The 20,080-nt window shown below is 40.1% G+C and overlaps 1 protein-coding gene across 1 annotated transcript in view; it reads left to right on the forward strand.

The window, feature by feature from the left end:
• lrig3 (leucine-rich repeats and immunoglobulin-like domains 3) overlaps positions 1 to 20,080 on the forward strand; it is a 36,510-nt gene that overhangs the window by 10,495 nt on the left and 5,935 nt on the right. The window contains exons 4-11 of the mRNA XM_024294663.2: positions 9,611 to 9,745; positions 9,826 to 9,969; positions 10,480 to 10,623; positions 10,697 to 10,840; positions 15,077 to 15,220; positions 17,816 to 17,896; positions 17,987 to 18,058; positions 18,503 to 18,574. Of these exons, the coding sequence (XP_024150431.1) occupies positions 9,611 to 9,745; positions 9,826 to 9,969; positions 10,480 to 10,623; positions 10,697 to 10,840; positions 15,077 to 15,220; positions 17,816 to 17,896; positions 17,987 to 18,058; positions 18,503 to 18,574 (936 nt within the window). The remainder of the gene's footprint in view (positions 1 to 9,610; positions 9,746 to 9,825; positions 9,970 to 10,479; positions 10,624 to 10,696; positions 10,841 to 15,076; positions 15,221 to 17,815; positions 17,897 to 17,986; positions 18,059 to 18,502; positions 18,575 to 20,080) is intronic.

Consider the following 20,080-nt stretch of genomic DNA (forward strand, 5'->3'; position numbering starts at 1 on the left):
TATTTTTGTTGGAACTGAGAGACTTTATGAGCCGAATCAGAACAAGGAAGTGAGGACGTTAACCACTTCTGATTGGTCAGATTGATGATATGTGATCAAGACTCCAACAATGATTGGCGGAGACAGTTGAAGGGGGCGGGACTTTTCTAAAAGCTGAGGTTGAGGATAGTTTTGTGGCTGGATTGCGGTAATATCATTCTGATTATTCATTTATAGAATCAAAGAAATATTTATTTTACCATCTTGCATATTCAAAACTATTGAGTGTTAAATCAGGGCCGTTTGGATGAACACAGAGCTGATACCATAGTGATGGTAAATGTTTTAGATATGTGAAAATGGGTAATTTCCCGCGGCACACCAGACCATCTCTCACGGCACACTAGTTGAAAAACACTGATGTAACATTAGAAATCACTTTTATTTTCCAAAGCTGCAATTGAAATATAAGGCAAACTTTTGAGAAAACTAAAGGATTTTATGTGCAGCATACAGTTGAAAATTATGTGAATTAACCAGCATGAAAAGAGAGTTGATCTGTTTGTTCAACATTTAACAAACAAGTTTATGAAGCTGTGTAATTCAGTCATTATACAATCCAGTGTGTGATTTAAAATGGCTCGTTTTTATTCCAAAATCAAGTTTGTCTTAGGAGGACTATCCCCCAACCACTGATTGAAAAAACCTTATTAGACTTTTAATAATGAAAGTCTTACTAAAAAAAAAAAAACACAAGTTTTTTTTTGTTTTTCCAGATTAAAACTTCTTCTTCCTCTTTTCCTTTGGGCTTTTCCCTTCAGGTGTCGCCACAGCGAATCAGTTTCCTCCATCTAAGCCTGTCTTCAGCATCCTCCACTCTAACACCAGCAAAGTTTGAAATTCTGTCGCATCTAAGGAGTCATGGCTTTGATTCCGTCTTATTACAATGACAGAGAGTTTGTAAAATGGCTCAGAAAGGTCACAGAAAGCAACAGTTTTGATCATTTTCCCTCCAAAATTGATTTGGATACAATTTATTTAAAAAAAAAAAAAAACAACAATTTGCTCTTTGGCTAACAGCTACGTTGCCCGTAAAATGCCACTTTTAAAATGAAGAGGTTCTGTGTCGAACCAGAAACCTCACTAAGAATCCCTGGATCTGCTGTCATCTTGTGGAAAAACCCCATGAAACTGACGCCTCTGCTCTCTTTCACCGTCTTTGTTGGTTGCTCCTCTCTCCCTTCAGATGAAGCTCTGCTGCTTTTCTGTTATTTTTTTTCCTCCAGTGGAACATTTTTCCAGGACTTTTCTCCCTCCTTCAGTTTCATGAAGCTGGGAGGGTTGTAAAGGGGAAAAAAGAGCCTCAGGGTATCAAATACCACTTATTCAAACAGCCAGTCAGACAGAGCGGCAGCTCTCGCCGACTTCTCTGACCCCTTTGCTCAGAGTAAAAACAAACGGCAAAACCCTGCAGCTGGTAGCAATTGAGTTGTGATCATCTTAATTAATTGAACAATTTCCTTGGAATTTATGGAGGGGGTGTTGGGGGGTGGGGCCCGCCGCTGCCAAATCCCTCTGCCCGTGTTCAAGGAGGATTCAACAAATGACTGCACAGATTCCAGGTCTGATTAGGACGAGGTGAAGCTCTTAAGGGCCGCGCTCTGCTGAGGATGGGATCACAAACCCATACAGAAGTCCTTCCTGTGATCCTCCCATGACACTTGCAGAATAAACCTCCAAGCGATAAGCAGCTGCTGCTAATGAAGTTTTCCATCGTTTGTTTGCCGCTCGTCAACCGTTTCACTTTGGACAGAAAATGCTCAGTTTGGCGTTGAAAACTGGCGAGTGTTTGGATTTACTACAGCGTCTGAACTGCGAAGGCAGCGCTGGTTTATGTCTCAGGCGCCGCAGCAGAGAGGGCAAAGCTTCTGATTCCAGCTGAAAACTTTTTCTGAAAGGAAATACCACAAGCACGAAAGTTGGCAAGCTCCACGGCCGAGACGTCTTTGAGTTTCAGTTTAAGAATCATCGTCCCTTAGAACTATTAGTAGCTCCTTAGAGTTTTTGACAGAAAGAATAAACTTTTTAAAACGGGTGTAGATGGACACTAATGATTTATTGACTTGGATGGGTATTGAATATATTATTCAGAAACGATTCAATTAGATTCACAAGAGCCAGGATCGATTCGATTACAATTTTTTTTTCGATTCTTTTGATATTCTCAATTGAATTTTGAGTTTTTACAGTTTGCACATTTATACACATTTCTTTAGAATTACATGAATAATCTACTATATGTTTTGAATATATTCATATTAATCTGATCCAGTTTACGTACTGTAAATGTATCAGTGAAATAATGAGATTGTTAATATCATCCAGTGTTACATGGATTCTCTAAAGGAGAAGTTCTAACTAAAATGTTCAGATCATTAACATTGGAAACATTGTTCTGCTTCTCCTGGAGGACGTTTCAGTTTGACCACTAGGTGGAGATCACGCTATGGAAGTGAACCTTATTCCAGAAGAAGACAGTATGAGGAAAAAATAATGTTTTAGACCACAAACGGTTACCTTAAAAATATTTTCTTAAAAGAGTTTGTAAAATTCATATAAAGATGTTAATTTAGTCAGTAATGTATGTTTAGGTCGACCAAGCGTTAGTATTATCCTTCCTATGGGAAATTGCATAAACGTTAGCTAGCAGACTTTAGCTTTATGTGCTTAATCAATCTATATTTTTATAAATTGACTATTGATCTATTAAGTTTTTATCGATTCAAATTGATTAATGGATTTTATCAACCCAGCTCTATTTTCCACGCATTCGACATCAGCAGTGCTGGTGTCGTGTTTGGATAGGGGTGTAATGGATCACAAACTCACGGTTGGCATTGTGTCACGGTTTTAGGGTCACGGTTTTAGGGTCACAGTTCAGATCAAATTTTAAATCAGTAAGACATAAAAAAAACAGCAAAAAACAACAAGATTAAAGCTAAATACATTTTTGGAAATTTTTCAAAACATTTATTTAACAAAACATAAGTACTTCACGCACACAATAGCCTATTTATATATATACAACATCAAAACATTTGCTCATTGATGCCTATTTATTAAAACAAAACATCTTTGAACAATAACAAAATACTGAAACATTAATCTTCTGACTACATTTTCACATCTTTAAACCAAATATACAAAAACTGAGAGAAGATGTTTAGAAATAGTTTAGAGAATACCAAACCTATCTGGAGTTCCCATTAAAATACAAATGTTCTCATCCCACCCGCCTACTGTCTAAATGAATCATAAATAACGCAGTAAAAAATAACTTAAATTATTTTTTGGTATCAATTGTTTTATTGAAACCAACTGTGGGAAGCTTTAAATATTTAAAACAATAAATGTTATCTGTAAAACATGACACTGCCGTGCTCGCTTTTCCTGGTGATTTTTGATCTCTTTGGCTTGCCATACTGTCATCCCCTGACTGTACAGGCTAGTCCGTTACAGAGCGGCTTTCTCCTGTGGAGGTCAGCTGCTGACCTTAACTGGAAGATTCTCTGAACCCAGAAATGGAAACCTGTACTGATGCTTTTATTCAGCTCTTCAAATCAAATGAACCTGATATCTGTCGATCCACGTCCTCCATGATGAAGTTGAGAAGTTTTTGACGTAAGCTCCTCCCACATGCAGCGGGAGCTTCAGGTGAACAGACTTTAGGATAACCGTGAAGCAGTTACTTCAGCGCTTGTTAAAACAAAGACATGTACATGAGTTTGACTCAAATTCCATTTGATGTGAACGTACCATTGATTGAAATTATGTGAGCGTGAGGTGTGCGCGCGTGGGGGGAGGGTTGGGGTGGTCCGCGGTACACGTGTGTCCTGAACCATGGCCTCTGATCCATCTTTGATCATGGATTATCTGTGATCCGTTGCACCCCCAGCAGTAGATCTTTAGCTTGATTCCTAAGGAATTTTTATTAACTCTTGGTTGGCTTCCTCTAAACTTCACAAAAGTCCTGGGGCCTGCTACAGGTGGGCTGCACCTTGAGGGGGTTTGGTATTTGGGGAGGGGGGGTACCTTCAGGGCTTGACTTGTCCCTCACAGGGCTTTCCCTATTGAACTGCTGGGGGCGTCTTGCAGACGTCTTCATGGTGGCTCTGATCACCTCTGGAGACGGTGTTGTGGGCTGTTCTCCACTCTTGAGGAGTGCAGTGGGTTGGCCTTTGGCCATGCAGAATCTAGGACTGGAGCCCCGACATCCAGGGGCCCGTCCTGGGGTTTGTTTACTCTTGTGAACCGATGGTGGAGGCTTCAGCCCTGGTTTCTCTGGTCCTATCTCTGGATAGCTGGCATCTGGTTTTCTGGGGGTTGGAGATTCTTGAGTTCTTTTTTCAGTTGTGTGGCCTGGGGGGGAGGGGGGGTCTTACAGTTGTCGCCCCTGTGTGTATGGGTACAGTTCAGGCCAGGGTTCATCATGGTACATTCTAGGAAGCATAGAGTTACCTGAACACACCTGCCTGCTCACCTCTACTCAGTCAGTGATGTTTGTGGGTCTGATGTATCTTGCCTGTATGTGCATGTGAGTTAGCTTGTATAGATAGACTTTTCCCACATTTGAAAAGGGCTGAGCATCCAAAATTGAAGGCTAATTTACTCAGACTATCACTTGAGATTACTTTTCCAACCTTTATCTATTTTCAATTTGGTTAGGTAAAAACCTTATAACACACATAATAATGGCAATAAATATTTACAAATTCAAATTATATTACAGAATAGCAATAAACAACTTTAATCAATAATAATTTATATAAGTGTAAGTGCTTCAATTAATTGGCAACCTCCCTAATTTTACAGTGAATTCATGTACTTTATTTTATTTACATTTTTATTTAAGTTCATACATCAAATCCTACATCTTTTATTTAAGAATGATTTTAAAGGAACATTAGCAAAAAGTAATTACATTCATTTGAAAACTTCACACCATAAATTTACTAAAGTTACACCGTACACCCGCAGGTCAAACATCAAGTGCATGAAAACCAAAATCCCGAGTGTACCTGAAGTACACACAAACACTTGTGAAGCACGCGCCTAGTTCCCACAGTGCACTGATTTAGCGATCTCGGTCATTCCAGCGCTCAGATGAAGTAACTTCTTACCGGCTGGATCTCCTACAGATGGAGGATAAATGCTGACAGGTAGACATGCTTCACACACGCGCTAAAGAGCCTGTATCTCACCGGTGCTTCTCCCGAATGAGCGCGTGCATCGCTATTAAATGTCCGACGCAGAGCGCCCAGCTGCTCAATAGTTCCGTCACGCGACTCAGACGCTCGGCACAACAGCCTCTTCAAATTAAAAATATAAGATCGATACTTGATGAGAACCCATCGAGAATCGATCGCAGGACTAGATATTGCGATATATCGCAAGATCGATATTTGGGAACACCACTATTTTTGAGTATAGTCAGTCATACACAAGAATGCAGTCCTTCTGTAAACAGTTGTTTTTAACAGTTATGACATGAAACCTCGAGAAACTTTAGTATTTCTTAGGTTTCTTAGGCGTGACCTTTTTAATGTTATAAAACTGCTTTTATGTATATTCAAGCGCTGGAAGCTCCGCGCTAACGCCAGTGGACCGGTGATATTGATGACATCATTGAACGAAAGTCACGTCCGAAATATTAGACACTGTTTTTTCATCACCCTCCGTTTGGATCAAACATGGAGGGATAAACGAAGGGGGAGGGCTAAGGGAGAGGGAGAAGGGGAGAATTCGGATCGGGCCTTAGTGTGCAGTGTTCACTGGACTGTCACTATCTAGCACATGAACTCGTGGTTGAAGAGTTTTGGTGTGAAGTGTCAAAGTGGTGTAAATCTGGCGAATCTCGATCCAGACTTTTTCTTTCACAGCTCTATTCTGATAATTAAAGACTTGGTGTCATCGACACAAACTACAATCATGAATTTCTCCTTCTTGATCAATTTTCAAATGGTTGCCACTTTTTTGAATTAAAATGCATGAATGCGAGAGTTTTAACTTTCATTGGAAGTGGTCGTTTAAACATTTTATTGCAGAGGCCGGTGTAAAAATAGTAAAATCATTTGTAGAAGTAAAGTTTGTCTTCAAACACAGAAGGGGTTTATAAAAATATACCTATGGTTTTCCTGAAGAGTATAGCACAGAACCTGCTGTTTGGTTTGTATATCTTGTATCCCGATGATTGGTTGTTTGGAGTCTTCTCTGTGCCAGTCTCAGCTCAGTTGAGGATCTGTAGGAGGGAAGTCTTTGGATCATCCTCTGTTACTCCTGAGAAAACCAGACGGACTGTTTCTGTCCCCCCAGACAGACCAGGCGGTCAGGAGAACATGAAAACTGAGATCCAGGTGGTGCGCTGCACTTTAGTTGGCAGCCGAGGGCGGTGGTGCATGGAGAGCCCCCTGCAAATCCTCCAACAAAAGCCCTCCTTGTGCCATTTTTCTTATTGGGATTCAAGCTAATGTGTTTTACAATGCCCCCCTTGTAGCTGAGTTACGGCACACTTTAGGATTTTGTTACATTTTTCTATTTTTTTAGAGGATTCAGTGAATTGTTTTCTGTGACAACTATATTCTACATAACTGATGCAGAAAAAACAAAGGAGGTGCAACACAAACCATCCTGGCTGCACTTTGGTGAGCAGAGATTATTCTGTTGGAAGAATAATTACATCTAAACTCCATGTCTCTGAAAAGCAGCTAGTTTTCCAACTATGAAGGTGGTTCTGAATCGACACACTCGGTCAGAATTAAATGTTCTTTCTGTGTAAGGTTTCAACAGACAAAAGTTAGTTTAATTTAAATTAGGGCTGGGAATCAATAAAAAAAAATAACTAGTTAATCGCAATCTGGATACAATTAATTGCGATTAACCACAATTAAAAATATTTTTTAGTTAAAATATTTGCCAGCAACTTATTATCTGCAAGGAATTACAATATGAAATCACAAGCAAAATAGTACATTTAGAACATTTAATTTGAATCATTTGGAACCTAAAACTCAGGATTTGTCTACTTTTAAATATACCTCTGTGTTTTCAATTTGAAAGACTACCTGCTGCTCATCTGGTATCATTTTAATCAGCACAACATCTCCAATGTGACTATACATTTTTATTTAGTCATTTTTCTACAATATATTCACACACTAGACATAAAATCATACAAAAACAGAAAGTTCCGTCTATAAAAATGGGGTTCATTTTCCTGTGGAAATCCCAAAAATGTTTAACAAATTGTTTTTACAACATAGAATTAAAGTTTTATGTGTAATTTTATAAAAACAGCAAGAATAAAATTTGTCAACAAACTAATCAACATGTTTTTGAATGAAAATACAAACAAATCCAGGCTAAAGTCACATATAGCTTTGGGCTACATATGAAGAGTTTCTGTTGATAGAGGAACATCACAGACCTCACAGCTTCATAAAGTGATCTGTCTTATGTGGATTCAGCTTCCAGGCAGCCCAAAAAATAAGAATTTTTCTCCTAGGAGCTCTGCTGTCTATTTGACATGTTTTCTGGAATTCTGTTTTTTTGTTTTTTTTTAGCTTTTTCTTTTTTTTCTCAAATATTTTCTTTATTGTGTTTGTTAAAATATGAAAACGTTTCTTTGGGAGAAGTTTTATTCAGTTGGATTTCAGGTGGGCTCAGCTGGAAACTAGAGGATGCCGTTGCTCGTTATTGTGGAGAATTCATGTCGGCCCCCATCCCAAAATAAAATAAAGGTCTGTTTCCTCTTTGGATTTTTCATAGCAGACAGATCCATTTTGTGTAATTTTTTAATTGATCAAATTGATCATGAAAAGTATTTTATGAAGTTCATGGCATTAGTTAGTGAAAACATTTGAGTTTGTTTTCCTTTGTTCTTTTCTTTTCCTACTAAGCCCACTTGTTGAAAAGTTGCACTTTTTCCATGGTGGCCATATTGAGACGAGTTTGGGACAGATATGAGACTCTTGTAGGGACTCTGAGAATAAAGGTGGAGGATTACATTTTTGAACAGATTTAAACATTTAGAGCAGAACCCTGTAACTGACACAAACAAACGAGGAGCTCTGTTGCTTTGACCTGTTTAGTGATCATCTCTGATGTGGGCTATGCTATAAACCTGACTCACTTTATGAAGCCTGGCTAAGCTAAACTGTGTCTGATCAATAACAGATCCAAGTTACCTTCCAAACAAAATCATTTTGGGAGGTTTTATTTTCTTTTTTACTTGCTTTGTTAACTCTTGTGTTATCCTCGCCGTCTTTACATTAAAGTGGGGTCATCTGGACCCCACAAGACAGCGTGCTGAACTTTTCTTTCAAGGATTTGTATCTTCACTGGTGTCTGTGGCAGACAGAATCCTGTCCCCTTTTGTCATGGGAGAACAAAGGAGGACTTTATTTGCTTAATTTAAAAAAAAATATTTCACTTTGCTCTTAGTTATTAACTTAAGGTAGAATAAATGTTTTAAAGTGAACTTAAATTGGTTGTCCTAATTAACGTCATGTATCCAATAACTTTCTAAAGTAATTTTGCACATTGGTGCAAAGCTGCTTTTTTGCCACAGAAAAAGCTGATTGATGTCAACTGCATAATTACTTTACTACCGAACAAGTTTCATTTCAGTGCTCGGCTGCTTTTCTTCACTTAAGGATGCAATGATGATTGCATAAACAGTAGAAGAGTTACGTTAGTCAAAAGAATGTAAACCTGGAGCTGAAGCTCTGGTGTTGAAGGGTTAACCCTCCCTGTCCTTTGTTAGTCTTTAGCACTTTTGTTTGTTTCTGTGTTTTTGCAGCGTACTACTATTGCATGCTGGGAGTACTGCTCCATTCCTTTAATGAGTCCTGTTATTGTTGACCTTTTGTTCTTCTTGTATTTTTCTAAAAATGCCAATTCTTCAATCTGATGACCTAAATGCTGCTTAGATAAAAAGGTACATGAAAACCCTCATGTCAGTAGTATTCTGACTGATGTCCGCCTTCAGCTCGTCACTTTTACCGCTCCGTGTTTGAGCTCCTTCCCCGGCGTGGAGGTGCAGGAGTAGAGGGGTGTTAGCGGCTGCAGTCGGGTGCAGCAGCCTCTTCCCTCCACCCGCCATCCACTCTCCCTGCTGCCGAAACGTCAAACACAAAGAGCGCACTGTACGACTCTGTTTATAACCAAGCAGTCCCCGCACTGCAATTTAGGAGGCGTGTAGCTCAGGAAATTGCTGGCCTCTGCCGAGGCATGCTTTCACTGAGCAAATGGTATTCATCAGCTGAGTAATTGGTGGGTTACGTTTTTAAATACCTTGTTGGTAATTACCTTATAAACAAAATAACACATGGCCACAGCTAAAGGTTGTTTGCAGAGACGAGCAGTGACATTAATCGCATACGACAATTTGTTGGCTTCTGGGAAATATGCAAACAGGGTCAGCGAGCGTGTGAGTTTGTCATTTTCTTCATTCCTCAGCCTAATTTAAGGACTTGGCTGTTTGTCTATCCGGGAACCTGAAACTCTGCTGCAGCGCTCGCCAAATAGTGGCTATTTTTCCAATTTATTGAAGCAATGGTGTCTGTGTTTTCAGAGCAAACAACAAGATGGCCAGGATCTCCCAGGAGCAGCTCAGGCCCTTCCTCTCCCTGGAAACGCTGGACCTCAGCTACAACAACATAGTGGAAATGAAGGCGGGCTCCTTCCCCGCTCTGCCCCTCAAGAACTTGTGAGGACTGGGCTTTTGGTTCTGCTGTGTGGCACCTCCCGGTGTCGGCTCCTCCTCATCCTGTCTTCAACGCGTTTCAGGTTTCTCAACAACAATCGGATCTCCTCGATGGAGACGGGCTGCTTCGCCAACCTGTCCAGCACGCTACAGGTTCTGAAGCTCAACCGCAACCGCCTGTCCACCATTACGCCCAAGATCTTCCAGCTGCCCAGCCTCCAGCACCTGTAAGCTTTTCATGCTTCCCCTGAAAGTGCACAGATCTGGGCCACACACTGTGCTGAGGAGCCCTTGGGCTGTGGGGCAGTGGACGTTTCAGGTGTTAGATTGAATGTTTTTGTCTGAGAATCATTGTGCAATTTATTTTACCGTGGTATCTCCTCCTGACTGCTCAGAGAGTAACACAGGTTTGTCTCAGGAGATTAGAAGGAAACCTCCGTTCAGTTTAAAGGCTTTAAGTGTGGAACTCAATCACACAGGAGCCCAAATTAAAAACACACTTTAGTTCGCGGGCAAAACAGATGAACACTCTAAAACTACATTTTTAAAACTTTAAAACTGTAACTATTTCATGTAATTATGAACTAGATAAATAGCATTACTTGTAAAATTGTAAAATTGTAAAATAATGCTAATTAACTTCAAGTTCTTCCTAAGAAAAAAATACAAAAACTAGAAAAAACAAAAAATCTTTCTCCTGAACTTTGAATTTGTGTCTTGTATTTTTCCTTTTCCAGGGATCTGAGCCGGAATCGGATTCGCCACGTGGAAGGCCTGACTTTCTTGGGTCTTCAGTCTCTTCGCTCCTTGAAGATGCAGAGAAACGGCGTGAGCCGGCTGATGGACGGCGCCTTCTGGGGTCTGGAGAACGTGGAAGTCCTGTAAGCAAATTTTACCCAGCGACTACCACTGTTTTGGCGTGAACTCCTCAAAACGTGGTTTTGTGGCGCGCAGACAACTGGACAACAACAACCTGACGGTGGTGACGAAACGCTGGCTGTACGGGCTGCTGACTCTGCAGCACCTCCACCTCGGACACAACGCCATCGGCGCCATCGAACCCGAGGCCTGGGAGTTCTGCCAAAAGCTTAGCGAGCTGTGAGTCTGCCCCCCCAGCCTCTTGTTGTTCCCTCCCCACTTTCCATTCGCTCTCTGAACTCTCAACACTTCTGTGTGTTGGCCTGTCCTCACGCTGCACTTCTGCCTGGACACACACACACACACACACTCCACTCCACCAAACAGTATGAACACACCCGCCTACGTTTTTCTGTCTTTGGAGCCTTGAACATCCCTCTCCGAGCTTCCCCCTCTCTGCTGTTGTCATGGTGAATTCCCTTGATAGTTTTCCTCTTTTTGCTTTGAACTTGAACACAAACTCCAGGACTTATCAGGCTGCGTTCCTGGAACACATCCACTTTCCTTTGTTGTGGTTGTTGTTTATGACTGTGGCCGGCTCGCTGTTTGCTGCATCTGAAGCCTCTTCATAAATGGTCCACTTTTTTCTTTTTTTTTTAACTTTTTCTAAACTTCCGTCTCTTTTCATTGAAAGCTGAGAGTAAACAAGCTGTTTCCAGGCCGTGTCCGGCCATTGGAATTCTTCTCATCTTCTCTTTGGTTATGTTGGAATACCAAACGTCCAGTTCATTCATCCATCTCAAAACAGCTTCAGTTAACTATTTTGCTACCATCAGTCAATAAAATGGAAAGCAAAGAGTTTGTTTTTTCAATGCTTGAGAAAGGTTGTTTTCATGTGAAAATGGGAGAAATCAAAAACTTCACATTTGTAAATTCCACAGAATTTGAGTTAAATCTTACCTAAGGTTCACAAATGATGCACATTCTGCTGCAGGAATCGACCCTTTTCACGTGACGCCACACATCACACGTCAAGTGCAGAGTCGCCTCCGGTTTAGAGCGGCAAAGCTAACAGCTGAACGCTGTTTAAAGCTATTTTACATAAATCATATTGGGTAGCCTTACCAATTGTAACTGAAATGTGTACAGTATTTATTTTATAAATGTCCTACCTAGTTGTATTCGTTACCTCCTCTGAGATTGTTCACAAATCAGAGTTCAAATGTCAGTAATCCTGTCTGCAGCTCAGCTGATCCACAAATTCCTCTGGATGAGATTAAACAAGTCGTGGATTATTTCTCTCTGATAACCCGGTTAAAGTTAGACGAAAGTTACAGGTACTGCAGTGAATGCTGCTTGTTTGATTATTATGGTAATTATGATTTTATTCTTTTATCTGTGCTAACGCTAATGCTAGCGCTATACTTAGCTTTGGCTATGAGACGTGGAGCTGCAGAAGATCTTTTCTCACCAGTTAAAAGTTTCCTAAATTTCACATAATCCTTGTAAACAGATCAAAAGTCAGACAATTCCAGCGTGTCTGACATTAAAGTCAAAAGTTTTCTACTGCGGTCAGTGAGCTGCTGTTAGCTCAGCCGTGGTTCTAACATCACTCCTCTTTGATTTTGTTCATAACTGTGTCTGATCTGTGGGGAAAAAAAAGAAAAAAAATGATCAAAGTAATTAAAACTGTTGACAAAATAATGAAAGTGACTATTTCCACGTAATGTTATAAAATACGATCACCCAGAGATGATTATTTTTTACTTGGCCGGTCTTATTTTGAAGGCTGAAAGTATGTGGCTCCATAGCTGCTCTGAACATTTTTACTGAACCAAATCATTCCTGTTTTACAATTATCCTCTAAAAGAACAAGTGCATTTATCCTGGGAAGAGATTAAAATGTGTACAGCAATGCAGAAATGTTTGTCTTTGCTGAAGGTTTTAAATGTGAACAACATGAATTTCTGTCAGTTTTGTGCTGATCGCAATTAAAATACGTGTAAATAACAAAAACCAAAATAGAACCTGTTAGAATAATATCTGCTTAAATGAAAGGTTGATATTTTTAATAAAACATCCAATATTGAAGGATTATTCAAATTTGTATTTAGATTTGTGAACGATCTAAGAGAGGAAATGAGAATACAGTTCAGCAGGACATTTATAAAATAAATATTGCACATTTTTCTGTTGAAATTGCCTTTTATTATTTATGTAAAATTGTGTCAAACAGTGTTCAGCTGTCAGCTTTGCTGTTCTAAATGAGACCACCCGAACAAAGATTCCTTCTTTCTGCCCTGTAGCCATTTTGTCTGACGTCACCGTGAAAGGGTCTGTTGCTGACTTCAATTGCTGACTTTTTGTTTTGCACTCAGTTCACAGAGGAGAACACACTAACACCCCCATATGGACTCGCTAAAGAAAGTTTATTGCATATTTCGGCGCTCAGGCTTTATCAGGCAAACAGCATGAAAATGATCTGTGGCTGAATTCACTAAAATTCAAACAAAAGCTTAATATTGCAAAGATATTTACCCAGAATGCAGTGTGACAAAGTCACGTCAGGGCAAATGAAAACAAGAAAGAAAACATGTTTCTGTTGGTTTGTTCAGAAGCTGTCGTATGTTGAAAGTGTTGCAGTATTAGATTGAAGCATTTTGCTCTTGGGATTCTTTAACACGTTGATTGAGGCTGATACCAAATATTCCAGCTTGCAGTAGTTTTTCCCCTACAAAGAGAAATTGTAATCCTTCATTTCAATTTCCCAACAATGACAGAATCAATAAACATGAATTCATTCTGGACTTTGTTTTTGTGTTACTAACAAGGTTGGGAGTTAACCATAATCCTGTTTGTTTTAGCCATCTCAGTTTGTTTATTACAATTTGCAAACAAGGTACTTCTAATACATATTTAACGTGGCTAACGTGTGGTGTGTTACAAACAAGATCTAAAGTTACTGTGAAGGCAGGAGATAAATTCTGGCTTCACAGACACATCTTTGACTCTTTTGTCTCAGTTAATGTTTTCTAGTCCTGTGCGAAAGTACAGTTGCAATTAATGAAGCCGTCACATTAAGTCAAACTAATCCAGATTCTTCTTGAAGATTTAACTAATTAAGACAAACGTGAATGTTTCGTTCCAAATTTTAAATTACTTTGACTCTGGTCATTTTAGAAAGAATTAAAAAAAGGTTTTTAGCATTAACCAAATCCCAATACACCAGACGTTGAGGTGATGAGGTTAGGATCTGGCCATTTTTCTCGCTGTAGAATATGTTCTGTGCTCTCAGATGATCACAATGGTTGGTGACCCCAAAGACCCCACGAGGTGCCCTCAGGTCTCTTCTAAAAATGGAACAACTCACTTGTGAGCTGCGTTTAAAATTCAGTTTGATTCTGTTTTTTTTTTTATTTATTATTATACTTGCATTTACATAGATTTAAAAATTAAAACATCTTTAAAAACATGTTCATGATAAATGAACTTTGGATAAGTTTAGGTGACCTCTGATCTACTCCAGTTCAAAAATCTTTAATTTTGTTAAAAATGCTGCAGATTTGGTCATTAGTTCAAAATGTGGTGAATTTTGTTTAAAAGTGTGTAAGTTCATTTCTTTAACATTAGATCATTGATAAACATGGTACAATTGTGGAAATAAGACATTTTTTCCATGAAATGTTTGCGATCATCTGAAAATGTAACAATTGCTGAGATTAATAAAGTTCTGAAAATTAATATCTGTTTCCTATCTTGTTGTCATTGTTGATAATTATAGTGAGAAATCAGTGTCTGCACATAGAGAAGTATCATTATTAATAATGTAGAACTAAAGGCAAACTGAGCAAATGTGTTATTTCAAACTGGTAGCCCTTCGTATGACTCAGTACCCATGAAGTGGCCCTAAGTTTCAAGGGTGGTGATCCCTGATTTAGAGACTGTTTTTAGCTGTTTCATTGTGAAGCGACCTTGAGAGCCTGAAAGGCGCTTTTAAAGAAAAGGAACCCTGGGTTCGATTCCCAGGGTTGTCCACTGATTCCCACCCAGATTGGGTCCTTAGTCAAGACCCTTGACGCTGCTGCCTAACTGGGTCCCTGTGCCCCTCAAGTACAGGGTTGTGTCAGGAAGGGCATCCGGCGTAAAAACTGCTAAATCACTGATGCGAAACAGTGGGTGCTGTTACGCTGTGGCGACCCCGAAAGGGATAAGCCGAAAGTGAACACACACACACACACATTATTAAAATTATTATTAGACTATTTTAAACTTTTTTACTTCATACAACAACATTTCTGACACACAAGAGCAACACTTTAAGACTTAAAACCTCACAAAGATTTCTAGACGTTAGAAGGCTAACTCTATGCTGTGCTGTGTTTGAGACGATTTAGAGTTTCAACAAGTGTTTCTCTGTTAGAACCTGTTTTTTTCCTGCTGACTTTAACTGGATGCTTTTCTGTTTTGGTCCTGCAGCGACCTGTCCTCCAATCGCCTCTGTAGACTGGAGGAGTCCAGCTTTGCCGGTCTCAGTCTGCTGGACGAGCTGCACATCGGAAACAACCGCATAAGCTTCATCGCAGACGGAGCTTTCCACGGCCTGTCCAACCTGAAGACGCTGTGAGTGCTGTTCGCTAAAGATCAACTCCTTGCTTTCGGTTTTTCACCTCAAACACCCAAAGTTGGTGTCCTGTTTCTTAAGGATCTATGCAGAAAGAGAATGTTTTTGTTAGTGTTGGGACTCTCCAGCCTGAACCCCCACCAGCAGTTCGTTCCCGGCACCACTGGAAATTTTCTGCCTGATTTGTCTCTGGGACGTAAAAAATAAATGACCCTGCTGAGGTGTCTCCATGCACATGGGGAGGGAAGAAAAAACAATCCCCCATCTCAACCACATTCATCGGCCTGCATGCGTGCAGCCCCTCCCCCACTCCCAGCCCCCCGTTCCCACAGAAGTGCAGGAACATTTCCGTGGTTGAGAACTTAACTGGAACCACATGTGAGCCGCGTCCTCCAGGTCACCATAGGGCAGGTGTGCGCCTAGGTGGACATGGATCGCTGGAGGGCTTCAGACCCCCCCTCACACACCTTCTCTGTCTCATCAGCAGTTTGAAGGCATGCTGAGGAGTAAAATACCAGTTTGGAAGCTTTTGAACAGCTGAGGGATCAAAGGAAATGTTTTCTTTCATTTTTGGCTTTCTGTGTTGTTGCCTCACTTTTTGTTTTCCTGATGATCGGTAGATAAATGTCTGCACACTCTTCAGGAGTCGATTCTCTCCTTTTTCCATTTCCTCACAGCTTTCTTTAGAAGGATGTTTGGTTTGATGTTGATGAATTGGTGTTCAATGGTCACTCAAACTGTTTGCTGAGACCAAAGTTGGATGTCAATCATAACCAAATTTACAACCACTTTTTAACCGATGTAGTGGGAATGTCAGACTTTGCAAGTGGTTTTAAGTACTAGTGTACTGGTGAGAGTTCTGCAATGTGATACGTATTGCGATACGTATCTCACAATCCAATACATGTCACGATATGTTGCAAGACTGTGCCAGAACAATCACTGGTTCTTATCTACGAAGCACAGCAACCTGTGTTTATTATTTATTATTGGTACTTCAGATCAAGTTAAACTAGGTTTGCTTTAATGTTTTATGGAGATGTGCTGTGAAATGCATGTGAATCAAAGATTTAACCCTTGTGCTCTCTTATGGGGTCCAGATGACCCACTTTTAATATAAACATGCCTAGGATAGCACAACAGTCACAAAACCATACAATGTGATTTCCATATTTTTAGATGATGTCTCATGCAGCTCAGATAAAAACGTTTAGACCAGGGGTCACCAACACCAATCACCAATCGCTTCATCTGTAGCCGCACTTCTGCAGCTGGCAGCCTGAATACTTGTTCTGGACATTCTTTTAAATACCACTGAACAGACTTCTGACTTGCATCTGAGACTGTCAGTGGACTCGCTGCAAGCCAGCGCGGCACGCGCGCACCACACTGCTGTGACGTCACTCAAATGCTACTTTTTAGTGAATCAAATAAAAAAACACACACACATCGCCCTGTTAAATGACTTATCGCGTGAGTTGATTTGTGTTTTATCGCATTATTATGAAACCGTATCATTCTGACACTGTTTTTTAAAAATTCCTAGAATTTGGTTAAAGTTTCATGTATAGTGGAAACAGAACCCAAAGCTGCCGAGTGTTTCTGCATGGTGCGTTCACTGAGCACAGGATATCGGCAGTAAAACAAAGCAGTTTATCAGAGAAAACATAGAACACCGGCACTGATCCGGATATAATCAATTGATTAAATAGTGTTGAAGAGTTCTCTGAAAAACTGATTTGTTGTGCTGCAGATTGTTTAAAAATGACAAAGACTGAGTTGGGCCGAGTGGCTGTTCGCTTATGTCCAGAGGTCAGTGAACGCACCATGCGCAGATTCTTGTCTGCTGTGGGATCTGTCAATAAACCTGTTCAGAGGTTTAAAGAAAATAAAGTGATGGGTTCATGAGACTGAATTAAAGCGTTTGAGGAGCGTACATCCACTAATAACAGTTATAATTAATTAATAATTAATAATTTTGTTAAAAACATTTCATTTGGTCATTACCTCAAAATGTGACAAGATCTGTTGAGATTAATAAAGTTCTGAATATTGATATCTGTTTCCTAGCTTGTTGTCATTATTGATGCTAAGAAATATGTTTGTTCACATAGAGAAGTATCATTATTCATTATTAATAATATAGAACTAAAGGCAAACTAAGCAAATTTATCATTTCAAACTGGTAGCCCTTCGTATGATTTAGTACCCATGAAGTAGCCCGCAGTTTCAAAAAGGTTGGTGACCCCTGGTTTAGACCCTCCATGATTTCTTAGTAGAACTCACCAAAGTTCACATACTTATTTGCCTTCCTGTATTTAAATGTATTGACCTAAAAACATGGAATACTCACAGGAAACGTTGTGCTTTCCTATAAACCGTTTTCTCCACGTGCTGCACAGGAAGTCTGTCTCACACCCAGTACTTTATAAAGTGCAGCAGAAGCCATGAAATGACTTCCTGTTAAGACGGACTTTGAACTTAATCTTAAAGTTTTGTCGATTTTCAGCTTTTCACAGGAAACAGTCAAGTTTTACTGACATTAGAAGCTCTCTTGTTTTCTTTCAACATGTCCGTCTTTGTTTCCTTTGCAGGGATTTGAAAAACAATGAAATCTCTTGGACCATCGAGGACATGAACGGACCTTTCTCTGCTCTGCATAACCTGAAGAAACTGTGAGTTTGACCTGATGAAGCACACTAACAAACAAACACAAGAAAGATGAAAAGAAGCCAAATTCCTACAAAGTGATGTGTTTTTCCCAGGTTTCTGCATGGGAACAGGATCCGCTCCGTGACCGCAAAGTCTTTCTCAGGCCTGGACACGCTGGAGCACCTGTGAGTCGGCGTCGTGTTTCCTTGATTGTTTCCAAACGTCCGAGCTGTAAACGGAGCGAGCTGAATCACAGCTTGACACGGAGAGTATTTGTTAGAACCGAACACCCAAACGGCCCTCTGTTGTTCCTCCGCTTTGATGTGGAGAGGGAGAAAAAACCCAAAAACGGCTGCATCTGAGCGTTTGTGCCAGACTATATCGATCACCAGGAGAGCTGGTGTGTAAGTGTGGAACAGCTGCTTTTGATTCAAATGAGTCTTTTTCCCAGCCGTAGTCGAATGTCAGCCTGGAGTTGGGCCCCTCTTGATTAACGCAGAAAACTGCTGCCCAGAGTTTTATTGTTCTGGAGCCCAGACTTTCCTTTGTGAAGTTTTCTCCTTACAGACTTACTGCACACAGCTGATCCTCAACTGTTTGTTTTTCCTTCTTTGTCATTTTCTCTGCAGAGATCTCAGTCGGAACGCCATCATGGCCATCCAGGATGACGCCTTTGCTCCACTGAAGAACCTGCAGGAGCTGTAAGTGTGCTCACCTTTGAGTGTCGGTGTGTCTAAAGCTGCGCATTCAGGGACGTCCACTTTCAGTGTTAAGTCAATGCTCAGATGCAATCGCAGGCCAGAGATGTGGGTGTCAGGCGCCCACATGTTTGGGCTTTATGTGATTTGAGTGTCCAGCATTTAAAAGTCTAAACTTTGACAAAGAAGATGCGTCACATCAACGAATCAGGAACTGAGATTTGTCCTGGCGTGTTGATGAAGCAATCAGCGTGTGGAGAAGTATCTGATCGTTCTCCTCCTGTACTTACTAATATTTGTCTTTTTTTCATCCAGACAACAATAAAAACATCCTGTAATTGTATTCTTGTTTTTAGTTTTTTCTTCCTCAGACTAATGCAGGACTTTGTCAAACTGAGTAATAGAGAGACTGAAGATCTAAACGGGACAATAAATTGCAGATTTATGAGCATCGATACATCAGCATACTGCAAAAGACTGCCATAAATCGTTACCTTCAATGTTTACACACTTGCTGGCAGTGTGAAGTGTTTAACAAATCAAATAGAACACGTTACTGCATTGACCAATCAGATAGAGCCGTTTGATGGTAGAGACCAGCCTCCTATGCAGGGTCACTTGGAGTTTAATTGAAGTTGAGTTGACTTTTATCTAAACAAACCAGTTGCAGTGAAATGGAAATGAAGTATTAGTTGTTGATTTGTTCATGTATCACAAGTCGTATTGTCATGGCGATATTGATGACTAACGTGGTAAGTGTTCCTGGTATCATGCAGCTCTATTTCTGAAGTCACTACGGTCTGCTGAGGAAGACAACACTTCCATCTTGTTGCTAATTCTCTTACGTAGAGAGAGCGTTAGAGCTGATGCAGCTTAGTGTCCTTGTGGTAGAACACGTGTCAAAGTCGAGGCCCCGGGGCCGGATGCATTATGATGAATTACCTCTGGGTAATTCTGTCCGGCCCTCCAGATCATTTTATTTTATTGTTATTAATGACCCGATGTTATCTTGTGCTCATTTCTAACTTGTATAATTTTGACCAAACATTTTTATGGAGAGTAAAATGCTGAAAGTTATTTAAGGTTTAAGTTGATTTATTCTGGAATAATATTCCTGCCTTTTTATTATTCATAATATGTTAAAAAGTTACAGTTTGAAAGTTTTAAAAATGGTCATTCTGTCGGTTTTTGGACTATTTGGCATTCACTAAGTTTTTTTAGGCTATTTTGGATTTTAGCTAATATTTCAGCTGCATGCTAGCTGTTTTAGCTAACTTTTAAGTTTTTGTTTTGTATAATTTGGCATTTAGCCAATAAAGGCTTTTGAATACAGGAATGCCGCTCCACGCTCTGAACAGTCCTCACGCAGCTCAGATGCTGATTGCTGTATTGTCCACACAGATTTAGAAAATGATGAGCGAACAGTCACTTTATAATATTATTAAAAATAGTGAAAACCCGCTCAGAGGATCATCTCACTCTATACAGCGTCTTTGTTTGTTAATAACA

Source organism: Oryzias melastigma, linkage group LG23 (assembly GCF_002922805.2).
Source record: "Oryzias melastigma strain HK-1 linkage group LG23, ASM292280v2, whole genome shotgun sequence".
Classification (NCBI taxonomy): domain Eukaryota; kingdom Metazoa; phylum Chordata; class Actinopteri; order Beloniformes; family Adrianichthyidae; genus Oryzias; species Oryzias melastigma.